Source organism: Theropithecus gelada, chromosome 13 (genome assembly GCF_003255815.1).
Source record: "Theropithecus gelada isolate Dixy chromosome 13, Tgel_1.0, whole genome shotgun sequence".
Taxonomy (NCBI): Eukaryota; Metazoa; Chordata; class Mammalia; order Primates; family Cercopithecidae; genus Theropithecus; species Theropithecus gelada.
In genome coordinates this window covers 107,539,261-107,563,046 of record NC_037681.1, presented here as the reverse complement: position 1 = coordinate 107,563,046, position 23,786 = coordinate 107,539,261, and the positions used below count along the sequence as shown (strand labels likewise).

Sequence of the window (23,786 nt, the reverse complement as noted above, 5' to 3'; positions counted from 1 at the left end):
TTACCTGAAGAGTTTTCCCTGAAGGTCTTCTATACCAGTCATGGCAATAGTTCCTCCCTGCCAGCAGACGGAGATAATATAATTGAGTGTATGATAGAATTCTAAAAAGGACACTGCTGGCTCACACTCCTCAGCAGACTCTTTCCCAACTAACCAGGCAACATCGTAACTCTGAGGAATAGTCTGCTAGGCAGAGAAGACCTTCAAGGAGCCAGATATCACTGGCAAACAGGTTTAGCTTAACCAAAAGTATTCATCAAGACAGTCAAGAGTCTTGCCTACCTAATCCCAAATGCCTGTCTTCCAAAGACCACCCTAAAAGTGCCTGTCCAACACATCTGGGAAGTGCAAACACAGTGAGAATCGTGCCGAGTGTGTTACTGTACTCACCTTTCACTCATACATTTTCAAATACTTTCCTTCCCCACTGCTCCCTTTATCTCTCCAGCCCTCTTGAAATCTAGGCCAGGCCAGTATATCCAAAACTTGTCTGATTACAAGAATCACCCAGAATGAAAGATATTTGCCGATATGGAATAATAGTTATAATACATTGCAAAGGAATCAAGGAGGCTACAAGACTATGGTTTTTAGTTTTAAAAAACTAACAAAAAAATCAGGTCTCTGTGATACATATAGGGGGAAAAAGAGGAGATAAGTATTTCAAAATGTAAACAGAGAGTCTCTGAGAAGTATAATTATAAGTGATGATTCTATTCTTTACTATACTTTTCTAGGTTAACCAAAAATTTTAAAATGAGATGAGCTTAATAATCAAAAAAATATTTTCAAACACTTCTAAAACCCAGGTAAAAATCCACCACCTTCAACTCCCTTTAGAATGACATGACTAGCATAGAGCTCAAGAGCTGCAACGTACATTTTTAAAACACTTTATTTAGTTTATCATTTTAGATGCAGAAGTTAAGAAACTTATCTCCAGGCTAAAGTGCAGGCTTATTTTTTTTAATAGCTTCTAATGTGCCCATCAATCAGCTCAATAGCACATATAATATGGGCAACATGCTGAGAAAGATAAAAAAGTAATGCTCCCTACCTTTTAAGAATTTGAGTCAAGGAGACAGGATCACATCATATATGTCTATATACCCACATTTTACAAGTACCTCCTTGAAGGTTAGAAATTTACTTGCTCAAACGCCTTTCCCATTGCTGACACACTCAACACTCTGAAGGCACCTTCCCCTACAGGAGGTTCCCACTGACCTCAGTTCTGCTTGCACCCCAGACTGATTGCTCCACCATCCAACAGGATATGCCATTCCTATTCCTGACCCCTCTTCCTCAGCACACCTTGCAGCTCAGCTCTCCTTTTCATCATACTCCAATTTACACTGACACATTCCCCATGACAGGTAACACACAACCAACTTCTCCAAACTGATATTTACTAACTCTAGACTACTAATAATTTCTCTAATGTTAAAACCTGACATAAAGAAATTATTGTTCTATCCTGTTTCTCTCTCAGCTTCTAATACTATGGATTACTCGACAATATTGTCTCTGAGCTTGACATCCTCTGTGTAGTCCTGGCCACATTACTTACCCAGAGCCTTACTATCTGTTCCCTTCTAGACCAGGGACCCCTATTCCTCACCAGCTCAGCCCCTTTCTACACTGGGAGACTATATAGTATCATAAATAATTGCCTGACCATGTCACTTGGGATTCCTAAGCTAGAACTGTCATGTTCTTTGAGGCAGACATTCCATTTGTTCTACCTACTTCATTAGCTAGGTTCCTGTGCTTCCTCAGTCCTAACACCTAGTCTTCCACCAAATTCAACTAATGCTGTCTCCTAAATAGCTCTCCACCCCCTTAGCTACCGCCTCACCTCAAGCCTATTTATGATGTGCAATACAACTAACCTAATCAGTGCCCTCATTTCTATTCTCATATCCTTCTCTCATCCATCATCTACAAAGCTTAAGTCAATCTCCTGAACTTAAAACCCCTGAACACCCCAGACACCCCTTCTTCATCTGCAGCATAAAACCCAAACTTCCTATCTCTGACCCTGCTTCTCTTTTTCCACGCCTCCTGTGCCCCAGCCACAATGAAACATTTGCCCTTCACCAAACAAGACATGTCCTCTCTGTCTCACGGGTTCTGCCCAGGCTGCTTCTTGAGGCACCTGCAGAGCTCCTGCCCAGAGCACTCCCCCTGCACTTGTGGGAGCCCTTTAGAAGTCTGTCTCCTTCACTATCCTATGGACTCTGAGACAGGAACTCCAGATACCTTTCAATCTCCAGGCCCAAGTATCCACTACACAGTGAGTACTTAATACAGTAACTGGTTTCTTGGATGGATGTACTTGAAATTACCTTGTAAACTTTAAGGCAAAAATGAAAGGTAGTAAGACTAATTTCCATAATTACTTCTTCATTCTTTCCTAAACAACCTGAGCCTCCACTCAAGAAGTCAAAGCCTATACCCTTTCAAAGGAGGGCAGAGGCTTCAGACACTGGTTTACAAAGCTTTGATACAAAGTATCAAAGTTCCTGTTGCCTGTATACAGGCAAAGATTCAAGAAAGCCAATTAACCATCCTAGCTACATAGACTCAAGTGTTTGTGTGGCACAGTGCTAGCTTTGGTTCCAGTCGATGCTGTAGTCCAGTCTGCCCTTAATTAAAAAACCTAGATTCATTCATTGGCTTCCTGGCCCACTCCCCATGCCATTTCTCCTGGCCTTGGTCAGTTTTTAAATTTTAAACTCCAGGCTGGGGCAGAGCATTATAAAGGAGTTTTCAATAATTGTAACACAGGAAAACTATCCATGTGACAAGTGCATTTGGATTCCGAAGGTGCAAAAAAGTTATCTGTACTGTAATAGGTCCTAATGATTTAATTCACCTAAAAAAGAAATAGTCTTGGTCCAAATGGTAACTATTTCAGAACAGAATTAAATCTGGTACCTGAACCCATGGTAGCATTCACAAAAGCCTATACTTTTCTGGGCAGAAACTAGTAATGGCAAACCAATCACTTCCCTTGAAATACATTTGTTTACCCAATCACAAACGACCAATTAAAATTCCTTATTATTCAGAAGGTGAGGGTCCTATTTCAACACCCAAACTACTCAGAATTCTAAGGCTCCTTCCCTCTTTTCATGCCAGGCACTGACACACACAACTCAATTTACCTTTAAGAACACTTCCACACAGTGAAATTGTCAAATCTATTGAGAATCTCCAGCAAATACCAAAAAATGAAACTTTTTAAAATAAAATAGTGAACCATAAACTTATATTATCTCCATCTGCTTCAGTGTAGAAATTATGGCCAAGATCTGGAACTAGCAAAGAAGAGCAGACAGCATATAACACTAAAAAAATTGGCCATGCAGCCAGGGGCAGTAGCTCACTCATGACTGTAATCTCAGCACTTTGGGAAGCTGAGGCGGGAGGATTGCTTGAGCCCAGGAATTCAAGATCAGTCTGATCAACATACCAAGACCCTGTCTCTACAAAAAACACAAAAATTAGCCAGACGTCGTGCATGGCACATGCCTGCAGTTCCAGCTACTCTGGAGGCAGGAGTTCAAGGCTGCAGTAAGCTCTGACTGCACCACTGCACTCTAGCCTGGGTGACAGAGTGAGATCCTATCTCTGAAACAAAAATAATTAAATAAATGATTAAAAAAATATAAACTAGCCATGCAATGTTAGAGTTAAGGAAAGCTTTACACAAGTGACATAAATAAAGGTTACCTCAGAGCAAGATTTTGCTTGTTTGGAAACCAGGGTTCCATTATTCTCAGAAGACTTGCGTTTTACAGCTCCAATTCTTGCAGAATTACCTAAAATATTTAAAAATAGGTTAAGTTGGTTTCCCTGTTTCTCTTAATGAGAAGAAAGGAGGAAAAGGGAAAGGAGAAGAAAGATTTTAATAACGTATCTTACCACATGTCACAAGGTTATCGTGTACAACTTCAACATGAATCAGTGATGGATCAACAATTTTCAGTGCTGGAATCTTAAAAATAAATGAAACAAAGATACAGGAAAATAAAAATGCTCAAGAACATACTGAAAATCAGTTTCAAATAATAAAGGTATTTAGTGCCTAGAAAATCATACATGCTTTGTATAGTTATCACACTTTGTCGAGTTATCTTACAAGGAGTTATTGTTGTCTTTACCTCCTCACAGTTGACTTGAAGAGTTTTTGATGCTGGGTTTCCACTTACAACGGTTGCTGAAAACCACTGAGTAGATGGGTCCAAGCTATAAATTTTTACTTCTGAACCAACTAAGTTTTTGTCACCTCAAAAAAAAAAAACAAAAAAAAAAAAACTTAGAACCATTTGCATTATCTCCCAATAGCAACATCATCCAGGACAATCTTTTCCTAAGTCTTTTTTTTAAAAAATGCAAAAGTAAACATTAAAAGAATCACTACAAACATAAGATGACTGACATTTCAGAAAAGCTAAGAGAAAATTTAAACTTTTTATTTTGTATCAGACTGAAGTCATATCAGACAATTCATCAAGACCTCACTCACTGTCCTGTGTAGTTTTAGAGGAATCAAATTCAGGAACCCCAACAGAAATACTATGTCTGATAATCTAAAAATCACAGAAAAAAATGTATGATTGTAGAAACTCAGTAACATAAATGGGAAAGTAAGGAGTATCAAATTAATGCCTTATCCATTTTATATGGCTGATATTCCAAACATATCAAATTCCACATCAAAATATAGCTGAGCTTTAAAAATATCTACTTTATTTTTTTATTTATTTATTTTTTTTGAGACAGGGTCTTGCTCTGTCACCCAGGCTGGAGCGTAGCAGTGTAATCAGGGATCACTGCAGCCTTGACCTCCTGGGCTCAAGTGATCCTCCTGCCTCAGCCTCCTGAGTAGCTGGGATTACAGGCATGTGCCACCACACTGGGATAATTTTTTAAAAAATGTTTTGTAGAGATCAGCATCTCCCTGTGTTGCCCAAGCTGGTCTTGAACTCCTATCCTAGGCTCAAGCAATCCTCCCACCTTGGACGTCCCAAAGTGCTGGGATTACAGGTTTGAGCCACTGTGCCTGGCCCTACTTTACTGTTAGTTTCATATAATCCCCAAATTTCAGAGGTTTTAGCAACACACACATTTTTTGAATTTCAAATTTTAAAACTCTTAAAAATTTATTTGAGCAAAAAAGAAAGAAATGGCTGGGCATCATGGCTCACACTTGGCAGGCAGATCACTTAAGGCCAGGAGTTTGAGACCAGTCTGGCCAACATGGTGAAACCTTGTCTCTACTAAAATACAAAAACTAGCCAGGTGTGGTGATACATGCCTGTAGTCCTAGCTACTTGGAAGGCAGAGGCTGCAGTGAGCCAAGACAGCACCACTGCACTCCAGCCTAGGAACAAGACTCTGTCTCAAAAAAAAAAAAGAAAAGAAAAAAAGAAATTTCAATGAGCAAATGAATGAGAGGCTAAACCCTAGTTTCTCACAAGCTAATTATTGGTCAACTCATGAACTATCAACACTAGATAATGCAAATACCTTTTAAAAGATGGCTTTCATCTAAATGCTTCACTATCAAAGCTTGAAATTCTTTGCTGACAATCTGATTATCCGTAAGAGAAAGTCGAAGACTGTTTACATCCTGAAAAATGAAAAATCATTACATGTTAAGGAATAACAGTTAATAAGAAGAGTTATTTAAATTCCAGTGGGCTATTTCAATTGGTTAATCAAATGGGTTAAAGTAGTGTCAACAAACCACGTGATAGCCCAAATCATTCCAATTCCAGTAAACCAGATGGCTCAAAAAGTCCTAAACCATCAAATGAGCACAGCTATAAGGCAGACTGAAGTAAAGTCATCCCAAGCTAGAAGCATGAGAAATATTAAGAGCAGATCAAAGCATAATTTTAAATATGACTAACTTTGTCGATGGGAAAAAAGCAAGCAAACAAATAGCTGGTCAATCCAAGTAAAAAACACTCTGTATCCTAAATACTGTGGATGGGGAAATCACAATCCAAATCCAAGGGACAAAAAACACAGATAAGACACACAAGAGACAGATGTACATGGTCAATTCATTTCAATTACTGTTTGGGTTTTATTTTATATAACACACTGCCTGTGCCATATAATACACTGTGTAACCTCCTAGCAGGGGTAGATGACCATAACTGAGAGTTAGTTTATTCATCAATCAGAAGAATGTTTCCTTAATCAGTGTTCTCCAAACCTTTTGATACATCATAAAGATTAACTCCAAAGGTACACATATCTCTTTCCACCAAACTCCACTGATTATGGGCAGCCCTTTTTTCCATATTCCCATTAGTGAATCCATGGCTGTGCCCGGTGGCCACCCTGGGGATGAGCAAGCATGCACCCAAGATGGCAATTTTAGGGAAAATCTTGAACCACATCTCGGCCTGGTTACCTAGGCCAAAACCCTATTTTCTAAGGCACCTTAAAGCTGACCAAGCTTCAGCTCCCTTCCTGGTAAGAAACTGCTGTTTTTAACAACCCATTTCACACAGATTATTTTAACATAACTAGTATTACAAATGCATTTTTTTTTTTTTTTTTACAAAAAGGGATGTGGGGGGACAAACAGAAAATCTGAATGAATAGCCTCAGGCTTCAGAGTAAGCCAGTTCTGAAACATTCAATTCTTGGCAGCAGCTCCATTCTTGGCACTATTCCACAGTCTTCTGGCTTTGTGTGCACACCCAGTTATGATAAATGTAATACAGAAACTGTCAATAGGAATAACCTGCCAAACCGAATTCTAGCAGGGCAAAGAAAAAACAGTGCTAAACACAGAAGCCCTTCCGATATCAGGCCTTTATGCTTTTCTGCCACTGTGAAATGGTTAGTGACCAAGAATGGTTCATCCATTTTTCCCACTGGGAAGGATAACTAGTCTGTTAGAGAGAGAAGCCGCACTGGAAAAATGTATTTCTTTTGCCAAGTAACATTAGACAAACCTAGGGTCTCCATAAGAGATCAATATTAATTACCAGAACGTGTTCATTTTTGTTTTCTCATGCATGTATTGTTTATAAAATTTCAAAAAATTTAATTGTATTCTCCAATTCCTACTACAAGATGAAAGTACATAATAATGGAAAGAACTGCAAAGGGCTTCAATAAAGTAGAAAAATATCAGGCTACCTAGAAGAGTTTTAGGGCTTAGCAGAAGTGCAAAACAGTTGTCCAGATACCTTATCTTTTTCTCACCCACAAATAACTGAGTGAAATTCAATCTAAAGACGGACCCTAACTTTCAACCCCAATTTTTGCATATGCCAAATGATATTCATGTGCTCTGTGCATTATCTAGAGCAAGTATCCTACTGGGGTGATCACATCCCCCAATGTGGACTTTTGTACAGCCTACTGTGATCACCCATATCTACAAGATAATTATCTGAAGTACTAAACTTTGAAAACTCAACATCAGTAAAAGACCACACATTATATTTCTCCCAGTTAATTATATATTAATATTGTATTAATGACAACATTCACACTGATGGCTCACAGCCCCTCTGAGAATAAATATAAACTTACTAATTTAGATGTTTCTTTTTCAACCTCAAGAAACAAAACTAGAGTTCTACCTTAACTGAAAACCTTAAATACAGGAAAGATGTAAATTCAGAAAACATCACTAAGAATAAAAAATTCCTTTTATCACTCACTAAAGCAAAATATCCACAACCTCCCTGTATGTTATTTGATCCCCGCAAGCAAGTCAGTCTTCCCTTTAAGGCAGGAAAAATATCCAGATGGGTATCTAACCTAAGAACTTGTGTCTGAAATTAACTAAGTGAAAGCATCTTCCTCTGTTCCATTACTTAAACATTATAAAATAAGGTTCAGATTATGAATTCTGTTTTCACTCACTTTCCAGATATGGAAGTACGGATGAGACTCAAGTAGAGGGAAAGCCAGTGCTTTGGGCTTCCCAACACAGGCTTGGCAACCCGGTAACCACTGACCCCAAACCACTTTTAGCAAATAGGTTTCAGAGTTCTATACTACAAAGAAACAAGTCAAGTATGAAGTCACAAAACAGAAAGTAGTCAAGAAGATTTTTCAGCTTTATAAATGATATCTAAAAGATGAATATTATTATAATGTGTGTGTGTTTGTGCACGCGTGTGAAGTCTATTCTCACCCATTTGCAGTATTTAAGTTTTATCAAGTTGCAAAAAAATGGTTTATTAACAAATACTGAACCATTGCTCCTAGGGGAAATACAGGCATAGGTTCCTTCGAGCCTCTGGTCACATTTTCATCAAACAATTGACACATAATCTTGTTTTATGCGTTTCTGTTGAAAGACATCTTATTTAACATACACTGCTTATGCACTAAACTTGAATTCATAGCCAAGAGCACTATAACTCACAGATGAACGAAGCTTATCTAACACATTTTGTTCCTAAGACACATCATGGCACTTCAGCACTGCTGCTGAGACCATTTTAAACAGTGAAATCACCAAAAAAAAAAAAGCACAAAAATGCAGCACTAGACTGCAAGAAGCACACTTGTTTACAGCATAAGTGAAACAAGGTGGAACATCACCTATTTAACCTTAGCTAGGAGCTGGGAACCTGCATCACGCAACTCAAATTGTTTGCAGCTCTGCAAGTACTGGTGAATGACCATGAGTCACCACAAGTATTGATTTGGGGTTACAAATATATTTTAGCAAGCAGATAAATTCACAAACATAGAATCTACAAATAATGAGGACTGCTTATATATATATGTATGCATAAGTGTATATATATGCATGCACATATATGTATATAAACAGTCTACTCTTAAACATTATTTTCATATTACCTAAGTGTTTTCCATACACACACACCATCAACTATAGTCCTTTCAACCATAAATGGACAGCACTAACCCAAAAGCTAACACTGAGGAATGAGTCTAACACCTAATTGATGATGGGATGGGTTCTTTCCCTTTAGGTATTTAAATTAGAGCAATCAACATCAATACATTTGGCCATTGAACAACACAGGTGTGGACTTTGCAGACCCCTTATCAACAGATTTTCTTCCACCTCTGCCACCCCTGAGATTGCAAGACCAAAAGCCTACTCAACATGAAGACAAGGATAAAAACCTTTATAATGATCTACTTCTACTTAATGAATACTAAATGTATTCTGCTTACGATTTTAATAACATTTTATCTAGCTAATTTTATTGTAAGATACAGTATGTAATACATACACAAAATATATGTTAACCAACTGTTTATCAACAAGGCTTCTGGTCAACAGTAAGCTATTAGCAGAGTCTGGAAGGAATCGAAGTTATATGTAGATGTTTTACTGTGCAAGGGGTCGGCATCCATAATACCCATACTGTTCAAAGTTCAACTGTACTGTACTTCTCATGTTAAAGGAGTTCGTATTTCTGTTTCTAAAGATTACTACTGTTTCTATGTTTTACCTGTATAGGCTTCAAAACATCTTTAGAAAGAAATACTCTTTGTTGATCTCCCAGAAAGCGAATAGAAGTTATGGATCCCAAACCAGCTTTGTCCAACAGAGGTTTGTACATCTAAAACAAAAGAAAACACGTTAGCATCGTAACTGCTGTCAGCATAATTCTGAAAATAGGAACTGGCTATTTTCCATACACAGAGAAAGTGATAAAGCCATTAATTTTTTTTATTTACTGCAAGTTATCTCACAACTACTATTTATGCAGCCACAGATAATACAATTTTTATTCAAACCCAGTAATTTAAACCAGATAGACGTTTGGGAGTTATTAATATACAGGACTGGGTCCACAGATTCATGGTTTCCCAAAAATTTATGCAAAAACTGTTCGTATGCACACTTTTCTGGGGAGACAGGCCTGTGTTTTTACCCAGTTCTAAACAGCTGGAAAAAAAATACAAAGAGCAAAATAAAACTTTAACCACAACCCTTATCTCTCAAGAATCTCCATGGCAGCTCTTTTCACTTATGGGCAAAACCTGATCACAATCTGATCAGCCTTCAACTATTCTCCCGGCCTTTCCAAACTATCTAGATCCAACCTTTACTCCTTGAAGCACCAGCTCAAGTCCTATAAAGACTAAAGTGTCCTCTCCAGACAGCGCTCACTCTTCTCTTTGCACCACATTTTACAATGTGGATAAAGCACAATCATATACTGACTTACAGTATCTTTAAAGCCAAAAAATATAATAATCCAGAGGGAACCTTAAAGATCATAAGATCAAGACTGGAAACCATACAGGAAACAAGGCAACAGCTACTATTCAGTTCCAGCCTATTGCTGCCTTAAGGCTCCAGTGCTGCCATTATCTTGTAGATTTTTTAAGAGACAGTAGAAATCTAGATTTTTAGATGTATTCTCCGCATTTTTTAAAGTAGGCAATTAATTCAAATGTTTTGAAAGTATTGCAAGGGCCAAACCAAACAGATCTATATGTTTGCATATGACTGCTAGGTTCCTGCCTTCTGACCTAGACATTCCCACTACTACCTCCAGGGCTGGCAGGAGATCCTCGGAACTTTTCTGACTTTCTGGCATTACATTTATATATTCCTTGTTTTACCCACAATGGATAAAACGCCCTCTTCTCAGGAGTTCAATAAGCCCAAGTTTTACTCACTATTGCAGGCCACTGTACAATTCGTTCAGAAATTTCAGGTGACTTTCTTTCAGCTAAAACCAAGTTATGTTCTACTAAAAATGCTCTCCTTAGAAGACTGTAGACTTCTATCCATCTTCTTTTCCTCCAAGATTCCCCATCAAATTCCACACACACCTAGACAGACAAAATTGGGGGGTGGGGGAAGCAGATTCAATTTGTAAAAATAAGCATTACAAATGCCCCAGTTAATAACGAACTATACCTTCATTATTCTATGTGAATCTTTTATCTGGATGTGCTTTCCCCCTTTCAGCTCCCTCACGTCCCGTCACAGCCCACAACACATAATCACACATGAACCAGGCTTTGGCTCCCAACTCACTTCGGGATGCAGAAGTCAAGGCTTTTTGGGCCAGTCTCTGTCCCTAAAGTAAACCCCTGGAAAGCCCAGAAACCAAAGACACCCTACTTAGCAGGTGTTTACATACGTTAATTAGACATCTGAGCTTTTGGAATTGGAAGACAAAAATTTGAAACTCAAAAGATGTACTTAATAGAATTGCATTGTAACTCTCTGTTGACAATATAAGTGGGCTTCAGACAACACCCCATCACCACAATCCACCACCTGCTTTTGAATTCCTCTGAAATGAGTAGAATTTAGCACAAGGCCTAATATATAGCACATTTTCAATATCCCTTTCAGTTGAATAAGCTAGGAAATTTACCACAGAATTTGGAGTCTAAAACTACTAGTTTGATAACATAGAAACAAGTGATTAATATAATGACTACAGAGTTTTTCAGAACTATAACTTCTTACATGAAAGTTAAACTACCTTGAAATATTGTTTTCCAAGTAATTGTAATGTTTTCTGCTTCTGACCTGCATAATACTTTTAACCCTAAGGCTACAACTCTTATAATTTGTATACATATTTTAAGACATTAAAAAAATTCAGTCTAAAAGTGGGCTTCTGGGAGTGATCTATGAGTAGGAATTGTTTACAAAACCATAAAACTCGAAGTCATATAAAAGCACTGAAACACTCCAGCTTCCTTAACCCATTATGAATATGCTACCCCTTAACTTACTCTAGGTCCTCTTTAACGCTTTTTGTATTCTACCAATGACAATAAACTCCCTCAATATTCAGTGTAAAAATCACTGTTTCTATTTGATTTAAAATTCCTCCTCTCACTAAAGAGATCTCTCATTTTGGTTTCCAGGAATTAGTTAATACATCTATCATCTATCAAATCTGTTCATAATTTTACAGACATCAGTCATACATCCCTTTTCAACCTTAAGTTTATTAACTAGTTAACTTCATCTGTCAGAACAAAATTCATATATCCTTTCCTCAAACCCTCCCTTACCAAAGTGCCTCTCTCTCCCAAGAGAGGTCTCCTTACTAATTGCACTCAAAGTTCTGTACTTTTCTGTCTTAGCTCTTATCCATACTTTGCATTATTTATTTGTGGTTAACTGATTGACAAATAAATTCTAATAGGTCAAAGTCTGTCTCTGCTTTTGCTTACCACCGTATATCACTGGTATATGGAAACTAATCGGTACTCAAATACTTGTTGGAATAGATTAATGAATAAATTTCCCTCTGCAATGGGTTCCTATCTTGTTTCTCTCATCTACTTAGAAGGCACTAAATTCCCACATTAGCCCCAATCCCAAACCTTCTCCAGTCTACAGGACAAAAATAAATGAAATCTAAGATCTACCCTACCCTTCTCAGCCAACAAAACATGCATCCCTAACTTCCCAGGTAACTTTACCTAGGAAACTACATATCTTCTTGGTATTTTAGGCTTTTAACTTTGCAGTTATACTGAGTACTTTCCAAATCAGAATGAATGTAAACACCCGCGTGGCAAGGCCCATATATGTTTCTCCCTGGTTATATATATGTTTTCTATCACTGTAATCAACCAAATGGTCTTTCACAAAGGTTGGCAGAGACTGCCCATCTTTCTTTCTGTTTCCTAGCCACGGAATCCGTATTTTCTGACATCTCCCCTAAATTGGCTAGTCTTTCTGCTCCATATTCACATCAACCTCAAACTCAACCAAGCTTTAGGTGGACAGTTTTCTCATTTATCAGCAATGTGGCATAAGAGGCATGAGCACCCACAAATTCCAGATCCAGATTCAGAGATCTTGGTTTGAATTCCCAGCTATATTGAATCTCTCTTAGAATGATTTTACATATATAAAATAAAATATTTACAATTACAAAGGAAACCAACTAACCTGCACCCCAGGTTAAGAACCCTCACTTAGAAAATCTAAGTTCTCTCAACGTTTTTCAAAATGAAAAACGTAACACCTCTCATTGCATAGTTGGGCATATTTCAAAAGACAGTATGTAAAGGGTCTGGCAAGACAACTCAGTAGTTTTAATACCTCCATGGTTAATTCAAATCTTATCAAGGTATCACCTATTAGGAGCAGGGGAAAGAGAGTCTTCAACATGATTAATATCTATTCAGCAAAAAAAAAAAAAAGTGCAGGATTAAGACGGATTAAGATCGTAAGTGGTTTCCCAAAACTTAAGCAACATCACAGTTCTTACCAGATCACTATCTAAAGCTTAAGATAACCATAAACCAAAAGCCAGACAGGATCCCTATTCATATCCCAATTTTTGAGTGATGTGAAAAAAAAAAAATTCAGCTCCTTAAAAACAATTTAAGCTTATGATTTTCAAATATTAGGCTGTGTTAGCCAAAAATTCACATTATCTTTTGTTTGGAAAAAGACGACTTTAAAAAATACACAATAAAACCAACAAGTTGTGAGCTTTCTTCAATATTGTTCAAAAGTTTCCTAGCAAAACCATATATGTCAGTCAGGCACGGTGACTCACACCTGTAATCCCAGCACTTTGGGAGGCCAAGGCAGGAGGATCACTTGAGTCCAGGAGTTCTAAACCAGCCAAGGCAACGTGGGGAAACCTCGTCTCTACAAAAAATACAAAAATTAACCAGGAGTGGTGGTGCACACCTCTGGTCCTAGATATTTGGGAGGCTGAGGTGGGAGGATTGCTTGAGCCAAGGAAGTTGAGGCTGCAGTGAGCTATGATTGCGCCACTGCACTTTAGCCTGGGTGACAGAGCGAGACCCCATTTCCAGAAAAAACAAAGCATCTTTCATTTGTGCCTTGAGGTCTGAGGTTTTACATTTAATGACATCCCCCCAAAAAGCCTCTTCTGTGGACATTTAAAGACACTTATTTTTTGAGACAGTCTCAATCTGTTGCCCAAGTTGTAGTGCAGTGGTGCAATCTCAGCTCACTGCATCCTCTGCCTCCCGGATGCAGGTGATTCTCGTGCCTCAGCTTCCCAGGTAGCTGGAATTACAGGTGTGTGCCACCACACCTAGCTAATTTTTGTATTTTTAGTAGAGACTGGGTTTTACACCATGTTGGCCATGCTGGTCGTGAACTCCTGACCTCCACCCGTCTTGGCCTACCAAATTACTGGGATTACAGGTGTAAGCCACTGCGCCTGGCCTAAAGAGACATTTAAATTCAGTAAGAACTAAAGTGACTTGACCAAGCTCATGCAAGCTGACAGATACAACTAGTTTCTATTCCAAATTGTGTTATTTCACCCGTGCTCCTTTGGTTCACAATGAGATGTGTAACTTAGGCCGCGAGACTTCAAAAGCCAGAATCAATTATGATTCACTACCTATAATTTTGAAATCTGCTCCTTTTAATATGGTATTTTGCAAATGTGTACCTTATTAGTACCTATGAAACACTTTGACCAAATGCTCGGTATTTCAGATTTTTCAAGCTAATATTTCCCCAGCAGAAAATCTCTGATATACAATTATATCTAATAAACTAGTATCAAAATCTCCCACTCTTACCATACTCTCATCTCACCTGACTATATGATTATAAAAGCCATCAGAAAGACCAAGGAAAGTGTTTCCAAGTTTAAAAGTAGGAGCACAGAATGATATGGTTTTTAGACAAGAAATTTTTAATTACATGTCTATTTTGTGCCCTGTACAATGCAGAATACCACTTAATTCACTATCCCACAAAGAAATTAATTCCTTGTGCTTCCACTTATGTCTTCTTATGCCTAAATAAAATGTTTGTCTAAAATCCCAAGGTCCAGCATTCAATTAAAAGGGGCAGTTTTTATACTGTGCTAGTTTTTTTCATTTTACATGGCTTGACTGGCAGCAGACTGCACTAACATTAAAGTTCCAATGGTGTGCAAAAATGAAAGGCTAGGCATTAGTCAAGTAACCCAACTGCTGACAATAGCAGGAAATGGTACATACAGATGGCAAGGACTACTTACCTGCTAAGGACACCCCTAAGGACTAAGAAGGGGCATTAGACTCAAGGAAAAGCTAGGCTTCAAGGAAGAAAAGGACAAGTTAAAGAAGCAGGGCATTCCCAGCATGCATAATTATGTGAACAAAATCAGCTAGGAAGCAACTCATTTCATACTCAAGTAGAAAGAGCAGGATAAAAATAAGATTAAAGTGGTCTTTATAGCCACATCTAATTAAGATCTGTTGTCATTCCAGATGAAGAGAATGCTACTGCCTCATCAGTAGATTCTTTCTGAACTGTTGCTCCACAGGAGAGGTAATAATTTTACGATTCCTTCATTTATCCATTCAAATAGTTGAGCACACACTACATGCCAAGCAGTGTTCTAGGTGCTAGGGATATAGAGGCTAGCAAACTAAAATGCTCTAACCTCCCTCTACCTGAATATTAAAGCCCAGTGTCCAAGGTCTGGAGACAAACTTGGACAAGTTATTTAACTTCTTTACGCCTCAGTTTTTGACACTAAAAATGTAGTTCACCATCTAGGATATCTGTAAGGATTAAATGAAGTAATCGTCACATAATAATCATTTAATGATTATTTTTTCTTTGCTAAATCCTGATGTAACCACTTAATCATAGTTATCTACTGTTGTTATGTCTTCACCTTAACTTCTGTGTAACCAACTACTAGACATATTATCTTTTTGTCATCTAAATAAGTGATTCTGTTACAAAGTCTCTCTAGATGAAACAAAATTAACAAGCCTTGGCCTCATTAATATCATGCCTAGCTATCTAAGCAAGCCAGTCTAGACAGACTTGTATTGGTCCTAATAATAGAAGAACGGTTACATATTCCTTGAATGTTATTTATTGACATTCATCTCAGCTCCTCGCCCCACCCCCATCCCACCCCCGCCAAAACGTAAAGCCCCTAAACCCTAGTGCAAGCATGTTCTTAGTTACTTGGTTCCTGCCTGTATCTCACCAAGCACAAATTGGTTTCGGTGTTTTGAACCCAGGAGTTCCAGACCAGCCTGGGCAACAAGACCCCCGAACTCTAAAATCAAGGTAAAATAAAATCCTATTTTTTGTTAAAGGCAACTTAGCCCCCAAACTTAATATCTGCTACTCAACTAAGAAATGCAGTGATAAATCATGACTAGAAAAGAGACAGTAGACTGGCATCTTACATGAGGGTTGAGTTGTGATGTGTACAAAGTAAGGCAAAAATTCAACCTAGCCAAAATTGTTTTTGACATGAACTCCCAGGTGTCTTCAGGTTAGGCACCGAAGTGCAGTGGAGAAGACACTCAGCCAAATCTGGATTCGCAGCCTCCCTTAGTAGTTAATTATGCAAATCTGGAGAAGATTCCTTTTCCTAAATCTATTTCCTCATTCTGAAAATGAAGACATCACCACCTCCTCAAAGGTCGGGGGTGGAGGAAGGAGATTTAAAAATATATACATGTAAAGTTCCTCCTAGATTGCCTGCCTAACCCAACAGGTCCTTGGTCACTGCCAGAGAAGAGAAGGGAACGCCTAGTCTCTCAACATCTGCCAAAGAACTAAAGACTGTAAAGTTTAAATAAAATCTTGTTTCCATTCAAATCACATAAAAACAAATGCACTAGAGAAAATTTGATTTGGCAGGTGAAATAAACCACAACAAACACGACTGAAATCTAGTACACAAAGACCATCTTATAGAAAGGTTGTAAGTCCAAAGCAAAAAGGTTGGCCATTCTTCTACCACAATATATTATCTCTATAAACATCAAAACCTGATTTGGCAGAAAAATGAGCGGAATGGAGGAAAAAACCAAACCTCACAGCATATGACAGGAGCTCTGTTGTGGCTCTTGATCACTGGCCTGACGGTTAAGAGGGCAGCTTCTGGAGTAAAACTTCCTGGGTTAGACAGAATACAGGATATGTCAATTCCTAGTTATGTGTCCTTGGCAAGATGCTTAATACCCCTCAGGCACAGTAGTTTCATCCATAAAATGGGGGCAATATTAGTACCTACCCCCAAGAACTGCTATAAGGATTAAACGAGATCATAGTTGTGAAGTGCTTGGCACAGGGTTAAATGCTCTTTGGTCACTCCTCCTTTTCAACATGAGAGAAGGCACAACATTGAAGCTTTAAAACATGCTTAACAGCATACCCCTTTCCTACAACTCTTTGCAGATAAATACCAGTTTGGGCATACACTGTCCCCCTGAAAGTGTTCAAATGAACAGCGTTTCAGAAATCAACATAAAATCAACTGCCAATGCTAAAACTTGCTTCCTTTATTTGAGCATAGTTTAAGAAAAAGCAAAGATGATGGCCAAGTGAAGATTTTGAAACATATCCACTACGCAGGGTGGAAATATCTTCTGTTCTGACAAGATTCCTTCAAGTTATCACCACTTTGGAGTCTTTGTTAGGAACCTTTTTTCAGTTATTTTTGCACAAAGGAGTCTTTGTTGGTACAATGGCTTCCTCACTGGTTGTTCCCAGACAATCCTTTCACACCAATACTTCTATTAGGGAGCACAATCAGAATTCATCTGTCTTTGAAAAGATCTAACAGAAAAAGGTTCTGAGTGTCATTATGATTAACAAAAAAAAAAAAACAACTCACTGGCCGCACTTGTTCCCAATTCTCTCCCTCCCCTCATGCGTCCAAGTACAGTATTTCTAAGCCAGTCCTCCAATATACCATATATGGGACAGCTCCACCCCATCCCTCCATATATGGTCATATCCCACACCCACCCACAGGCTCATCACAGACAACCAGGAACCCACTCCTGCCCTGACCCACCACATACGGACAAACACCCACCCTAATACGCCAAACAGAACTTAAGCTCCTCCCTCTACACTCACTTCGTTTTTAACAAGTATGGAAGTTTTTTAAAAGTTGAGTGAATAAATTAACAGGAACAAACAAACAAAACCAGCTGAAAGTACTTCTAAACACTAACTCTCAATTCTTAATGACCCCAAACGTCACCTACAGGCCCAACCTAACGCTAACAAAAATACTCCTCCTCCTCTGGAGTAAAGATGAGACAGCCCTAGTGGGACACAGCACCGGCATTAATGAAGTGTGTCTGAACAACCCTAAGCCATTATTAAAGCCAGGCAGCCAGGAGCTGTGGGCCAAACACAACTCGGCTCTACACAACCATTCCAAAGACTTTCAAGGTCTAGCTTCCTGCACCTTCAGATCATATGCCAACTTTCTGGTCTCCGTTTTCAGAAAACGGAAGGAGGGAACCCATGGTCGCGTTACCAAGGTAACTGCGAAACGTCCGGCAGCAGAGGCCCGGAGCCGCCTGTACCTTCAGATCTTTCTTGGTAACGTCGGTGTGAGAGACAGCTCGAATAGTCCCGGAGAGCCAGGGCCACTCGGCGACGCGCTCCACGTCCCAGCTGTCGTGGCTGCCGTCGCTGCCGTCTGCTGCGGACAGACTGAGAAATCGCTTCCCCACCAATACCGGCCAACTTTCTCCGAGCGTGAGCACCATGGTTTCCACGCCTGCAGGAAGGGCTCCTCCCTGCAAAAACACAAAAACAAAATGCGACGGGGGCGGCCGGTGGGAGGGGGCCGGGCGGAGACAGCAGGGAGGGCGGGCTGAGGGCGCCGAACCCGCGCGAGGACGCGGCCCCGGGCGGACCCGTACCAAGCCCCCCTCCCGCACCCTCCCGCTCCCCGGCGCCCTCCCCTGCCACACACCCGGGCCCCAGCGCCGCGTGACCCTCGCTCTCCCAAGTTTGGCTTCTCTAACAGCTCAAACGCAAACGCAGAGAGAGTGAGGGAAGAATTATCTGCGGCTTGAGTGGATTTGAAAGTGTTCAGCCCTCAGCCCCTAAAAGAAAAGGCCCCCGGTGCAGAGCGCCGGTCCCTGGCGGCTGGGTCCCCGCCCCGGGCGGCCCCGCGGGGGAGGGAGGGCGAGCCCGCGATTCCGCACTTGCCCCGCCGCCCAGCCCCGGCGCCCAGCTCCCCGGCCCCCGACCCCCGGGCGCCTGTCTCCCCTGGCCTGCGCCGCTGCCAACGGGCGGCGGGGCCGCGCGCTCCGCGCTTTCACCTTTCTTCCCCCTCTCCCCGCAGCCGAGGCCGCGGCGCTCTTACCCCGCCTCCCGCCTCCCTGAGTCACCGGCGGCAGCCGCCGTTTCCAGCCGCCCAGGCGACTCCAGCACTGACTTGGTTCAAGAGCTCTCACAAGACACGCACAGCCTCCCGGACCCGCCCCCTCGGAGCCGCTTCCGCCGCTCATTGGCTGAGACACAAGAGCTGGGCGAGGCTCCGGGGGAAACAGATCATCACCATTGGCCGGCCGGGCGAGGGCGGGGCCAGAGAAAAAAACAATTCCTTGGCTGCCTCCTCCCTTTCCCCTCCCCCTTCCGACTCCCGGGCGACCCCCATTAGGTTAAAGTACACAGAGAATAAGCCAGTGATTCCTCCGCCACAGACCCATTCTTTCCATTTGTTGCCTCACGGTATGCAAAAAAAAAGTCCCGCGAAATCGGTTATCAACTTTGGGACCTGGAGGAAAATTGCCGTGGCGCATAGATAAGACTGAACGGCGAGATCCTGAGCTATAAGTGCCTATTGGATTGTTCTTCAAGTGCGTGGGCTGTCGACCGAAGATGAGCCTTCCACTTCGCGGAAGAATCTCACAGGAAAGGGTGAGGGCGGTGCAGAGTCAGCGGGGGAGGGAAGGGAAGAGAACGTGCGGTTTCAGGCGTACTCAGCTAGAGGGAGGAGCGACAGTGCGCTGGAGGCTCGTGCGCAGGCGCCTCGCAGAGGTTAGGCTGCTGGGCGAAATGGCTGCGGGAGGCGCAGGCGCACGTGGTGCTGATCGTGGAACGTCTGAAGTCCGCCATTTTGAAGGATAAATGAAGAAAGTCGTGGAGTTACTGGATAATGACGTTCATTAAATTTAGAGCAAAAGAGACCTTTGCATACATGTATAATGGGATTTTTTTTCTCTAAAGGGGGATTGAGAAGGTATTCAGAGACTTACAAAGAAATTTAAAGTAGTTGAAGGCCATAATGAATGATGCAAGAGGTGAAAGAGAAGGTGACTTTGAAGGACAAAGCAGTTAAGGGGTGATTGTGTGCCCTGGACCTGAAGTATTTTGATTGAATGAAAAAGACACGGAATAAAGAAATTGAAGACATGTTCATAAAGGCTGGTGTTTGACATTACATCACATTTAATCCTTAAGAAGAACTCATGCCTCCATTTTGTAAGTGTGAAAACGGATAATCAGAGAATGTTTGGAAACATACAAGGGATTATAGATGCAAATTGGACGTTAATTTTCAATATACATATTCTGAATGTGACTTTTAAGTTTTTAAAGTTAGTAACACAAGAATTGAATTGGATTTATAATCTGCAGACCATTTAAAGGAAGGGAGCTGCTAAATGAAAAAAAAACTTATCCGGCTGAACGGAAGGCAGAATGGGAACGAGATAAGCAAAAGAAACTGGAACATATGGTAAAAATGTTTTTAATGTGAAAAGTAAGTCCAAACATCAGTATTTACAATAAATATAAATGGGTTAATTTCACTCACAAGTTTAAAAAGACAATTGGGATTAAAAGGAAAATCCAGTATAAATTGGACATAAGCAAACTCTTAACACAGGAAGCTTGAAAATACTGGGCTAAAATATTTAATCGAATGGTAGCCAAATGAAAGCAATATAGCAATATTAATATAATTAAAAGTGTCAAAAGAGAAAGGGTTTCATATTAAAGAATAAAGTCCATGAAGACAATATGGTCTTCTGAACTATTATGAATCTAAAAACATGGCCTATCCTAAGCTAATGCTATGAACAATGAGAAATTTTACAAATTTGACAATTTGTTATCAGAATAGAAGACAACTAGCTCAGAAGTATGCAACTCAAATTTAAAATACAAGAGAAGGTATGGAGAACTTAGATAATGTAATTAAATATTAATCTGAAAAACAACTCAAGGGAAAAATTCTACTGATCTTAGAAAAGATGGAAAGATATCCAATGCATTTTATAAAAGTCCCAAACCGTTTTACAAATTCTGAACCGGGAGAGTATAAGAAAGAAAAACTATGGTTCAGTTATCGTTAGGAACATAGATGGGAAATTCTTTTATAAAATGCCAGTAAATTAAATCCAGCAGCATATCTTTTAGGTAACTGCTATGATTAGTTAGTGTTACATGAATACAAAGATACTTCAAGATTAGAAAATTACTCAAATTCACCATGACAGGTTAAAAGAAAAATCATGTGTTCACCTTAGTCAAGGCTAAATACAGCATGCAGTCACATTGAACACTTGGGATCTTGAGAGTATTTTTAAGTTACATAGAAAACTAAGAATATTATAAGTGCACACTTATATTCAATATGACTCATAATTTTTTTAAATGTTTTTAAACTTTCTAAAAACCTGGGAATATAAGTTATGCACCATAGAAAAGCACCCACACACATATGAACAAGAAAACATCTGCAAATAATCTAAATGTACTTCAGTTGGAGAAGGAATAAATAAAATTATTGATAATAAATGGAATGTAATGCATATATTGGAAAGATGTGGAGGATTTGTAAAGGAGTAAAAGCAGCTAGATGAACCAATAAAAATAGTTACCAAAATACATTATGAATGGAAAAGAAATTTGCATTTGGTACTATTTCAAAATACACATACAAAAACAACAGCAAATATGTTCTGTTAAATATGGTTATTCAACGTTACAGTAATGATTACTGGGATAAGGGGGTGCACACTAGAATTAGGGGTGTTAGTCAAAGACAACACACATTATTTGTAATTCTCATTTTTTATAAGTACATTGTTTTTGTACTTTTTTTCAGATTTTTCACCTTATTTTTAATTGACAGGTAAAACTGTATGTGGTGTACAATATGATGTTTTGGTATAGATATACATTGCAGAATGGCTAAATCAAATTATTTTACATATGCATTACCTCACATACTTATCTTTTTTTGTGTGGTGAGAACACTTAAAATCTACTCTTAGCAATTTTCAAATATACAATATATTGACATTAACTATAGTCACCATGATGTACATTAGATTATTTGAACTTATTCTTCCTAACTGAAATTTTGTGTCCTTTGACCAACATCTCAATCTCCCCACTCCCTGTAATTGTCTCATTTTATAAGGTAAATATACTCATATGTTACTTTTAAGATTTAATTTTTAAATCTCATTAATGGAATCTACTACATTAACAAAGGAGAAAATACATATGATTATCTCAATAGATACACCAAAAATTTTATATTTCATTTTCATTCATTATAAAAACTCTTAGCAAATTATAAAGGGAAGAAAACTTTTATAACTTTGTAAAGGGCATCTACCAGAAATATACTTAAACATTGTACTTAATTGTAAAATTTTAGAAAAATTCCCATTAAAGTCAGGAGCAAGATAAGGATGCCCAATGCTGTCACTACTATTCAAGTTACAATAGAGGTTAATTGCTAACGTAATAAGACAAGAAAAATAATGCAATGTAAACATTGAAATGGAAGAAAAAGCCCAAAACATTTGTAGATAACTCAAAAACATCAGTGACAAATTATTAGAATTAAAACAAGAGTCAAAAAGATAATGCAGTAAAAGATCAACAAACGAAAATCAAAAGAATTCCTATTCCTTAGCAAGCATCAATTAGAACATACAGGAGAAAAATAGAAACCATTAATGATAATAAAACACATAATACCTAAAAATTAATACATGAACACAACCTATATGAAGAAAATTAGACTTTGCTAACATATATAAAGACAAAAATTTCTATCTCCTTAGATGATCTGATAAATATGTCATTTCTCATCTAATAAAACAACAAATAAAAATATCAACACATAAATATATAAGTAATTAAGATACAAAGAAACAGATACAATATATATTAAAAATTAGTTTGTGATTGACATAATATTTCTACTGGGTGTAAAGAATAAACTATGCAATACATGCTTTGAGGTCTATTGATTATCCATTAAAAATGTATATATAAGCCAGGCACAGTGGGAGGCTGAGGTGGCAGATCACTTCAAGTCTGGAGTTTGAGACCTGCCTAGCTAACATGGTGAGACACCATCACTACTAAAAGTATAAAAATTAGCTGAATGTAGTGTGCACACCCGTAATCCCAGCTACTCGGGAGGCTGAGACAGAAGAATCACTTGAACCTTAAACTCAGGAAGTAGAGGTTGCAGTGAGCTGAGATCACACCACTGCACTCCAACCTGGATAGCAAGACCCTGTCTCAAAAAAAAAAAAAAAATATATATATATATATATATATATATATATATATATATGTATATAATGTAACTATGACAAAGATTTCTACACCAACATTCACAAAAATAAGTTCCAGGTAGATCAAAATGCTACATATTTTAAAAGCCAATAAAATATTTTTAAATTCCCTCCTCTCTACTTCTTTTTTCTCTTTCCTTTCCTCTTTGAACATTTCAGTCTTGAGGCCATTAGGAGGGGCAGAGCAAGATAGGTGTTAATAAGGAGAGGCTGTCTGCCATGGGATGTTAGAGCTCCAAAGAGTAAGGAGTAATAGCTGGGTATAGGGAGTCACAGCCCCAGTGGGGTGAGAAAGGTAGACACACAAAAGGTTAACCCAGCCTGGGGTATCTAGAGTCCAAGTGAGGTGAGGAGGGCATCCATGAATGGGGGCAGCCTGTTGTGGTATGCTGGAGCCCAAACAAAGTAAAGAGACTGTTTACATGAGAAGAAGGCCTGGCATGAGT

At 39.1% G+C, this 23,786-nt stretch overlaps 1 protein-coding gene across 2 annotated transcripts in view; it reads right to left on the bottom strand.

Annotated features, from left to right (window-relative positions):
* The window catches only part of KDM3A (lysine demethylase 3A), a 52,151-nt gene extending 32,751 nt beyond the window's left edge, over positions 1-19,400 (bottom strand). Inside the window, exons 1-8 of one of the 2 annotated variants that reach the window (XM_025354286.1) lie at positions 19,095-19,400; positions 18,304-18,519; positions 10,663-10,818; positions 9,483-9,593; positions 5,539-5,641; positions 4,170-4,294; positions 3,931-4,003; positions 3,739-3,827 (exon numbers count right to left, since the gene is read on the bottom strand). In XM_025354286.1, the coding sequence (XP_025210071.1) occupies positions 3,739-3,827; positions 3,931-4,003; positions 4,170-4,294; positions 5,539-5,641; positions 9,483-9,593; positions 10,663-10,818; positions 18,304-18,489 (843 nt within the window). In that variant the 5' untranslated portion in view covers positions 18,490-18,519; positions 19,095-19,400. Of the gene's footprint in view, positions 1-3,738; positions 3,828-3,930; positions 4,004-4,169; positions 4,295-5,538; positions 5,642-9,482; positions 9,594-10,662; positions 10,819-18,303; positions 18,520-19,050; positions 19,073-19,094 lie in introns of those variants that run through there. The other variant, XM_025354287.1, reaches the window with a different exon arrangement.
* Positions 19,401-23,786: the final 4,386 nt, after the last annotated feature.